A 10,310-nucleotide genomic window follows, 5' to 3' on the forward strand; every position below is an offset into this window, starting at 1 on the left:
ACACATATATATACACACAGTATTTGATATACACACATATCTACTCTAGAGCAAATATTTCTGAAAGAGTATAAAATAAGCTGGCAACAGGAGCTGCCTCTGGAAAGGGAAAATAGGTAGCTAAAAATTTGGTATCATATGCATATATTACCTATTAAGTAAAGAAGTTTATAAACTGACTTTGGAAAGTACTTTAAAATTGAAATATTAAAAAATATAAAACTTCTTACCTATGTTTTAAATGTAATCTAAATCATTACCTTGATCTATCATGCAAATTTTTATTTATCATTTTCTTTTATTAGGAGAGCAAATTATCCCTTTGACATTAACAGAAAATCTAAACTGTGGCTGAAAAGATAATTTACATGGCAAGAAACACATAATTTCTAATTTGTTCCAAAAACATCTCATCTAAAAGACTATGATACAAGGATAGCAGAAAGCTCAATAAATATTTACTGAAAATACTTTTCTATTGATTTCAGTGGGTTTACTTTACATTTTTTTCACATCACACCCAAAACAAACAAAAAATAGTAACAAGAACAAAACTCACTGGAAAATAAAAACTTTAAATAAATTACGCACTTTGTCCAAAAAATTTCATTTTTCCAGTAAGTTTGGTAAGCTTCTTGTTAATGAACATTACTCGAAGTTAAATCAACATTGCTTACTAGATACGTACCATGTGCAGGTGTTAAGGATAATACAAAACAGAGACTCCAAAGAAGAGTACATTCTTATTCCTGCCCTCAAGAAGTTTACAATCTTAAAAGACAAGGCTTAAAAACTTTAATCAATAAAAGAATATTATAGATTTTACTGATACACTGAGTTATCCAAACTAAAACTGTTAAAGGCATTCATGTAAGGATTAAAAAAAAGTAATTGTTGATCCATTGAAGGATCTATTGGATATAAAAATGCTTCCAAAGACCTAATATCTCACTCATATGTAAAACTGTAACATCTCATGATGACCGAAGACTTCCAGAATATGTGAATATCCAGCTAGGCCGTGAAGAAACTGCTAATGATTAAATATAAATAGTTTTTAATTATCCACACTCCTTAGAAGAGAATTTACTGCAATGGTCTCAATCAGTTTTGATCGCTCACCTTTCTCACTAAAAATATGTCAGGCACTAACTTCTTAAAATACGTATATTCACTTATATGCATCTTCGCATTGTCAATCTATATATTAAGTATCAATAAAACTTAATTTCTGTCTTTTTCAAACACAGACAAAAATGTAAATAAAAATTTTAATTATTTTCTTCTTGTAATCTAGTACATCATCTTATGCCCTTGGGTATCCACATTCTGCTTTGTATGAGTACTTACAATGAATATTTAAACTCACAGATCATGCAAAAATATTTTCATCCAATGGTTTCAATTTTTCACACAGCAAAATCATTTTTTAGCATAGCTGTTAAAAGGCAGCAGACATTGGTTTGAATTTCAGTTTATTTCTCTCTGCCCATGACCTTCTCTCAGAATAAATGTTAACATGCAATTAAACAGACATCACTAAAGAGAAACAAAGTATAGTCATGACCAAGCAAATGGCCCCTAAAATTTAATGGCAAATAGCAATCATTGAAGAATATTAGTACTATTTTTCTTATAAATAGCATTTGTAACCTAACAGCCAATATTGAAAATATTAGTAAATTGTCAAAATCCTCAAAACAATCTGTCTCATTTTTATCATTCTATTATAAAGTCTATTCTTTTCCTAATCTTCCTTGTCTAATCTTATTTTATTACGAAAGCCAAAAGTAGTTTTTATTTACTTTTAATAGAAGGGTAATTGCTTTACAATATTATGTTGGTTTCTGCAAAAGTATTTTCAAAGAACATTAAAAATTAAAGTTTCAAATATATTATAATTTAACCTCCAAATAGTTTCTTGTTAAAGTGGATACAAAACTAATTCTGAAACCATGTATGTCATTTTGAGGTATGATTCCTTCCAAGTCTGAGTTAAGTAAAGATGCAAATAGATATTTTACATAAACACAAACAGATTTTTCATCAATATAATTTCATAGACTGTATGACTATGTTCTTAGAGAATGCTTGTTTCTACCTAAACTATGCAAATATGAATGCACAAACTTTATATGCATTTGCACAGTATGTAGGTTTACACAGGAAAGTAAAATACTCACACGTACCTATCTGGAAAAATCCTTTCACATTCTCCTAATGTAACATATAGTTCACCTTAAATAATTTTTAATTTAGTACTCAAAAGTTCATTTAAGTTGCTATATATTGGAAAAATAAATAGATTTGGAACTACAGTGAACTAGCCAATAAATACCATAATTCTGCATGCCATAAAAAAATAAAAACACTTCCTACATTTAAATATGAGTCAAACAAATAAAACCACATTTAATTTGAGCATCATTTTGGCAATACTTATAACAATTATAAGAAAATACAGATTCATATATCCAAATATCAAACTCTAAGTCATCAAAAGCTTGACATTGTTAGTAAAGTTAAGAAAAGTTAGAAGTATGCTCAAAAAGCTCTTTAAAATAATTGTTTTATTTTTTACTAGTTGAAATAAGCTACTTAAATCTCTTACTATTTTTTCATTTCCCAAGCCTACTAGTAAATCACATTGCCAAACAACTATTCAAACCCAGAAATTAGTTTTGAAGAAGCAATTCTTTATTTCAGTTTGTATGTTAGAAGCACATTTGCTCTTAGCCCTTCAGTATTTTTTGAGAACTAGTATTTTTCTTGGACATGTAAAGATATTTGATAAGTTTGTTATATAATTTAAAGTAGTATTTTTCATTAAAATATGTAAATATATGTGTAGAGAGAATTGTTTCTTTGTTAAGTGCTAATGAATACTGAAGTCAACAACCTGTTTTTTGGAATTTACATGATTAGAGGTCAGTGTGTTAGTTCGGTCCCAGAGGAACTCTACACTTTCAGCTATGTGTTTCTGTGGAGAATATGGGGAAAGCATAATTTAGAAATAGGCGACACGAAAGAACTGTCGCATATTTGGTATATAAACTGTACAAATTAATCTTAATGAATAATGCATTTCTCAAAAAATGAAAGAATTGAGCTGGAAAAACATTTTTTAAAAAAGGTTACACATGCTGTGCACAATCTCCTTCACGTAGTAACCGAGAAGTCAAAGAACCGTAAAACATTTAAAAGCAAACCTGCTGAAACACATCTTTGTTAGACTGACAAGAAAATGAATCTCAAACGCCTACAGATCTTTCTCTCTCTGGACAGTTCCCTGGTGCTGAAGTTACACCGTCACTAAACTGTGCTGGGTGCCTGGGTGCTGCTTTCACTGTCCCACCCTCCGCAAGATCCCGCTGCCTAGACTACGAGCACGAGGAGCAGAACTTCACAAGGTAGGGAGCATCCCACGCTGCAGTAACGGGAGGAACTGGAGTCCCTTCGGAGCCTCTTCGAGATTAAGCAGATTTACTAGTTGCAAATAGGAAGAGCGGCAGAGTGCAGGGTGTTACACACCCGCCGAGGGGGAGGGGCTGGAAGATGGCGGCGACCGCACACCCACCCGAGACACGACAGCGTTTATTACAGGCCCCCTTCGCCCGCACCGCCACCCTCCTGCCCGGGGCGACAGTGGGCAGCGCCGCTCTTCCCGCAGTGGGAGAGGCTGGCGGGGCAGAAGCGCCCCGCGGAGGCGGGGCCCCCGGGCCCCCCGGCGGCGCCCTCCTCCCCGGCCGGCGCGCCTCCGCCCGGGTCCCGGCCCAGGGAGCACCTGTGCACGGCCATATTGGATTCCTCGCCCCAGCCACTGCCTCCGCGCGGGGGCGGCGGGAAGCGACCAGGGACGCGCGGAGAGAGTGTTCAGCCCCGAGCCCCGCCGGGGCCCGCAGCCGAACTGGCCCGGCGGGGCAAGCCGGAAGGACGCCGGGGGAAAAGTACAACGCCCACAGGCTCGCCGCGGCCGGCCTCGGCGCTCTCCCTCCCCGACACACACACCCCTGCGCTCTGACAGCCCCAGCAAGCTAGCCCCGGCGGCCGGCGGCGGTCGCAACCCTCGTGGCCCAGGCGCCGCCGGCGGGAAGGAAGGGCGGCGATCCCCGGGCGCGCCGGCGGCCGCAGGGCAGCGACCGAGGTGGGGGGTGGGGGGGGGACGGCGGAGGGCAGGGAGGGAGGGAGGCGGGAAGATGGAGTCAGGTCCTTACTTCAGCACCGACTGCTCCTTCTCCTCTTCTTTCTTCTGCCGATCCATGACGGCCAGGATGATTTTCCTCTCCTCCTCCGTGAGGTGGCTGAGGTCGGGCATCTCGGGCTGCAGAGGCGGCTGAGAGGCCGCCGGGGTGGGAGCCGGGCGGCCCCGCGGCCCGACAGGAGCCGACATGTTTGGTGGAGTCCAACCACCCTAGGGAAGCCGGGAGGCAACTCCACCGGCGGCGGCGGCGGCGGCGGCACCCGCGCGGGCGGCTGGGGCAGCCTCCGGCGCCGGGACAAATACATACAAATCAATGGCCTTCAATCCCAGGCGACGGCCCCCCTCCCCCAAGATGGAAAAGGGGGGAGGGAAGGGGAGGGGAGGGCGAGCGCGGCGGGGTGGGGGGAAGGCAGGGCTGACGAGTGCGCTCCGAGAAATGTTTCTTTTTCCCCGGGGGACGAAGGGCTGGCAAGTGAGCTGTTGGAGCAAGAAGAGGAGCGGGAGGCCGGGCCCGGCCGCGGAGGGCGCGGGGAGGGTGCTGGAGTAAGGTGGCGGGGACGGCGATAAGGGTGGGGTGACTGGAAGGAGCGGGCGGGAGGGCGGCGCGCCGGCCCGGGGCGCGAGGGTGTCCGGCCGCGGCGGAGGAGGGGGCCCCGCGCGCGCCGCTCGGGAGCGGAGACGGGTGGCTGCGACCCAGCCCCCAGGGGGGAGTCCCGGGAACTCGCTCCGAGTGCCGGGGAGGCAGCGTCCTGAGAGCCAAGAGGGGCGCCGAGGCGGGATCGCAGAGGAGAGTGAGGAAGCAGGGGCAAATTTCCCAGAGAAGCTGCCGAGCCGTCCCACCGGCCGACGCGTCACTGGGCTCCCGGCTCCGCGCAGGGAGGACCCCCCTCCAGAAACGAAGAGGAGAGGGCCGGGGGTGGGGGGACGGGTAGCCTTGAAGACCACCCCTCCGGGCTAGAGCAGGGAAGCGAAAGCGGAGTAGGGATGACAAGGGCTAGTGGCGGACAGTCCCGAGGCCGGGGCTTCGCGGCTGCCAGCGCCCGGATCCCAGCGACCTCCGACGCGCAGCAGGGTCGGGCGCGGGTCCTTCCACATCGACGCGCCCGTCTGGAGTCCCTCAGGCTGCCGCCGCCCCTGTGGTCCGTGGAGTGGGTGCGGAGGGCCCGCTCCCTACGCCGCCGCTGCTGCTGCCGCCGCCGCTCGGTGCCGCCGCCCGCGCCTCCTCCGCCCCTCCGCCTCCCCGGCTCCTCCCGCGGGGGCCGCGTCACCTCCTGGCCGTGGAGGCCGGAGCACCGCGGATGCCCGGCGGGCGGCGCCCACCCTCGCGAAGGCGATCAGTGGACTGGGGCCGGGCGGGGAGAACTTGGGGAGGGTGGGAGGGAGGGAAGCAAGGGAAGAGAGTGAGCTGGGAGGAGAAGAGCGGGAGTTTCGAGGGCGGGGGTGTGGAGAGGGGAGCTTGATAGCCGGCGTCGGTAGAGAGGGCAGAGTTAAGAATCGAGGTGGATGGAGAGCCCTGTGGGTCAGCTAGAAAGGTAGAGAACCAGGAGCGCAGGGACCGGCGGCGGGCGTGTCGGGTCCGGAGACTGAGTGAGATCCGGGAATGAGGTCTCGCAGGGGTTTTGAACCCGGAATGGGGCGGGCGGCGCGCAAGGTGTCAGGCTGGAGGGGGAAAAGTGTGAGCGCTTGGAGGGGCTCTTGAGCTGGCAAGGGCGGAGTCCTGGACGGAGGGAGACTTGTGTTGGGGCGGGGTAGGGGGGGTTGGTTCCCCGGGGGATCCTCATGGCGAAGAAAGCTCGGAGAGGTATTGACTGAGGGCGCAGGAGAGGCTGGAGAAGTGGGAGGTGACATTGGGAGAGTTAGGGTTTGTCTGGGAAAGGTGTGCGGATGAGGAGGAGACCGGAGGCTATAAATGTGAAGGCAAAGGACTAAGGATCAGTGGGAGAATGAGGATCAGCCGGTGCTTGGGCCAAGGGCTTCGTTCTATTTGGCCCTCTTTGGCGGGCCTTATCTGGAGAGTAGTGGCAGGGAAGCCAGGGGATGGGGTTAGTGGGAGAGTCTGGTTTTCCAAGCACGGGGACGGGTAAGATGAAACGGGTTGAGAATGAACAGAAAACCAGCTCCTGGAGAATGGCAGTGGCCGCCGCTGCCCTGTGTTTTGGGTAGGGCTGAGCCCCTCCCTGACAACCCTCTGGGTGGGGTGGAGTGGGGCGGGACTGGGAGCTAGTGGAGAGGGGTAGAGTTGAGGCCAGGGGGACTCGTTGCCAGGGATCACCCCTTCTGCCTGCTCTTGGCAAGCGCAGTGAATGACTGAGGTGGGGTGCGTGTACGTGTGTGTATCTACGTATACGTACACACCCCTACCCCGCCTTCCACGCTAGCTCTGTTTAGTACCAGGCCAGATTATCGTCTGATGAGTAGTGTAAAACCTTGGGGACTTGTATTATATTTATCTTCTTGGTGTGTAGCAAACTCTCTCCTCCTCCCAGTCCCCGTTCCCCGGGTAGCATCTGATTAGCTCCCAATTTAAGAGACCTGGGGGATACACAAAGCTGCCTTGGAAGTCTCTTGTGATTTCTAAGCATAAATGTCTTCTGTTTCTTTTCTCCCACCCCTTGTCATGGAAAAGTTTATTTAAGTGCTTTTATTTATTTATTTACTCATTTATTTATATTACTCACCTACTTCAAATCAAGCTCTCACATCCCCAAGTAATTCAGTTTTCATCTCGTTGGAGTTAGTTTAATGAGATCATATGAATCCAGATTTATGTGATTTTGTTGTAGAATTAGGGGATTATTATATATCTCTAATACAGCCTCATCATTTTATGGGAACTAGAGTACTAAGGTCAGCCAGCTAGTAAGTGGAAGCACTGCAACTAGAACCTACATACTTTTACTCCTGTTTGAAACCATGGCAATTTTAAACCCTAGCTGCACTTTTTAAAAATATCACCTGGGTCTAACCCTAGATCAGATGAATCAGTCTCTGGCATAAGGACTCTGGTCAAGAGTATATTTTGAAAATTCCTAAGTGACTAAAACATAACAAAGATTGGAAACTATACTAAGTGCATTACAATAAAAGATAATGGAGGAGAAACTGGGAAGTGGAAAACAAAAAGAACACGTCTAGTGAGACTGATTCTTTTACCTAAAATTGGAATATTGAGTTTTCAAATAACATCCACATTCTCCTTTCCACTAATATGCAATGACAGGTAACAGTAAATACACATATCTATGATCTTTACTTTACTGCCACTAAAATACACTAAATGCTCCTTTAAAAGAAAGGAGATTAGAGCTAAAAACAAAAAGGATGGGTGGAACACTACCTTATTCACCTATTTCTGAGCCAGATTTGAAGCACCACCATCTCCATTCCCCAGTCAGCTATCAACCCAAGTAGAAACAGACTACCTGGAGGCTAAAAGGCTTAGTTATTTTGAGTACATAAAATGTGAACTTAAAAGAGGTTGTCCAAACTGAACAATTTTGGCTTATTTTGTAGCAGAGTCACACCCTGGGCCAAGCACTGTTTTCTACCAGTCACAAAGTATGCTGAGTGCCTGCAGCTGTGTCTCCCAGAACCCCTCCTACCTCTCACCTGCCTAGAGATAATGCCAGCATATAAAACTCAATGTGCATAAGCTGGTATCACTGGGACACCTGATTTCTTATAGGACTGGATAAAGCAGAAGTGTGTTTCCTTTTTACATTTCTTTACTACAAACAAGTACATGTGTTTTTCCTATTAAAGGGAATGCTTAGCAGTGGAGGTATCTTAAAATCATCTTCTACTCTGATTCATATACCTTTTCAAAATAAAAATTTATCACAGTATTTATATAACATACAGAATCCCAAAGAATTTGAAATGGGCTACTTTTCAAAGTAGTAGACCCAATTTAAAGTAAGATTGGTATGCTGAGAACTAAAACACCTTCCAAAGATCTGTCTTTTGATCTCTGTTTTGTTTTGTTTGTTCTGGTTTAGTATTTAACCTAAAATGTTTATCACATCTCATTATATCTTGTAAGGCATTATGTTTTACTTAAGCATGTCCCTCAAATATATGAACACATTTGAAACTGAGTTGCAAGTGAATTGTTCTTACTTACCTTTAGGAGTAACTCTCTATCTTCATCTTCATCCTTCATTGAGTTCTCTGACAGGCCACAAACTAACTCAGAAATGCAGATCCTTTCTTCAGTTCCTATGGGAGCATAAGTTTGTGAACTTATGCCTGTAAACCTGTGGACTTTGATTTTTGCATAAGGGTAAGATCAGCCCTGGGATTTCTTTTGGAAGGAATGATGCTAAAGCTGAAGCTCCAGTACTTTGGCCACCTCATACAAAGAGTTGACTCATTGGAAAAGACTCTGATGCTGGGAGGACTTGGGGGCAGGAGGAGAAGGGGACGACAGAGGATGAGATGGCTGGATGGCATCACGGACTCGATGGACGTGAGTCTGAGTGAACTCCGGGAGTTGGTGATGGACAGGGCAGCCTGGTGTGCTGCGATTCATGGGGTCGCAGAGAGTCGGACACGGCTGAGCGACTGGATTGAACTGAACTGAACTGAAGGGCTACTTAGGCCTTGCATGATGGCTCCGTGGTTAAGAACCTGCCTGCCAGTGCAGGAGACATGAGTTTGATCGCTGGGTAAGAAAGATTCCCTGGAGAAGGAAATGGCAACCCACTCCAATATTCTTGCCTGAAAAATCCCACTGCCAGAGGAGCCTGGCGAATTCTGGTTCACTTAAGTCAGACAACTTAGTGACTAAACAGCAAGGGCTAATTACTTGCAATCTACTAAATAAGTTATAGGAGGCATATCTAAACTAAAATCAAAACTGTAATAATCAGTAAAATTTACTGAAGACTCAGTACTCTGCTAACAGATCTGGCTGCCTCACAATGCTTAGAATCATTGCAGCCCTCAGTTTCTCCTAACAGATCTCCCTGCTTCTGTCCTTGTGGCTTTCAGTCTTTTCTCAACACAGCATAAAGACAAAGCCTCCTAAAATATTAGTCAAACCATATCACTCTACTGGTCAAAATCCTGTGGTGGCACCCTACTTGACTCAGAATTAAACCCTTTAAATGGCCTGCAAGTCGCACAGAACCTCTCTGACCTCACCTACTAGTCTCTTGTAGGCTTTCCTCTAGCTGTTCCTTCTGCCCAAAATACTGTTCACCCCGATATTCACATGGCCCACTCCCCTTCTGTGCATTTCTACTTAGATATCCGTCCTGTTTAATACTCCAGCCTGCTTCTCCTGCTCCCTGGTCACTCTAGTCTCCTTTACCTTACCCTGATTTTTCCATGACACTTGCCACTCTCCAACTTTTACTCCAAGTTGAATAATATCCCAGCTTTTTATGTTTATCATTAATCTTTAACTTCCTACACAGGAATATTTAAGCACATGAACAAAGTAGGATTTTTACTAATGTATCGTATGGACCTAGAACAGTACATCGCATGTAGTAGGTATTCCAACAAATAAATACTCGTTAATTTCTGGGGAGAGAATCTTGTCATGATTTGTTTAAGTTGGGTGGGCGAAAAGGAAATTGCATGCATGCTCAGCCATGTCTGACTTTTTTATGACCACACGAACTGTGGCACACCAACCTTCTCTGTCCACAGAATTCTCCAGACAAGAATACTGATTTGGGGTTATCCATTTCCTACTCAAGGGAATCTTCCCGACCCAGGGATCAAACCCATGTCTCTCGTGTCTTCTCCATTGACTGGTGGATTCCTCACCCCTGGGTCACGTGGGAAGTCCAAGAAAAGGAAAAAGCAGCTTCGAAAGGAGGAAACATAGGCGGAAAGAAATAAGATCTAAACTCTTTGTCCGAGGTTCCTTTAGGATTCCACTACTGCCTACCTCTGTAGCCTTATCTGCAACTCAGCCTACCAACACACACCCCTCTTCAGCCGTGACAACTGACTTGTACTTTATTGAATATATAAAGTTTCTCATCTTCAGGACTTTCTTTTATATTCCCTCAACTTGAACCACCCTTTCTGCTCCGTCTGCCATAACCTTCCTCTCTGTCGGTAACTTGTCTTCTCCACCACGTGCTCATCCCTT

General features: G+C 45.9%; 1 protein-coding gene across 43 annotated transcripts in view; it reads right to left on the reverse strand.

The window, feature by feature from the left end:
- Positions 1 to 4,772, reverse strand: part of RIMS2 (regulating synaptic membrane exocytosis 2) — a 601,609-nt gene extending 596,837 nt beyond the window's left edge. For 41 of the 43 annotated variants that reach the window (XM_027973139.3, XM_027973138.3, XM_060393832.1 and 38 more), the window contains exon 1: positions 4,215 to 4,772. In XM_027973139.3, coding sequence (XP_027828940.2) covers positions 4,215 to 4,390 — 176 coding nt within the window. In that variant the 5' untranslated portion in view covers positions 4,391 to 4,772. The remainder of the gene's footprint in view (positions 1 to 4,214) is intronic. The other 2 variants (XM_060393863.1, XM_060393842.1) reach the window with 2 other exon arrangements.
- Positions 4,773 to 10,310: the final 5,538 nt, after the last annotated feature.

The sequence above is a fragment of the Ovis aries genome, chromosome 9 (genome assembly GCF_016772045.2).
Source record: "Ovis aries strain OAR_USU_Benz2616 breed Rambouillet chromosome 9, ARS-UI_Ramb_v3.0, whole genome shotgun sequence".
Taxonomy (NCBI): domain Eukaryota; kingdom Metazoa; phylum Chordata; class Mammalia; order Artiodactyla; family Bovidae; genus Ovis; species Ovis aries.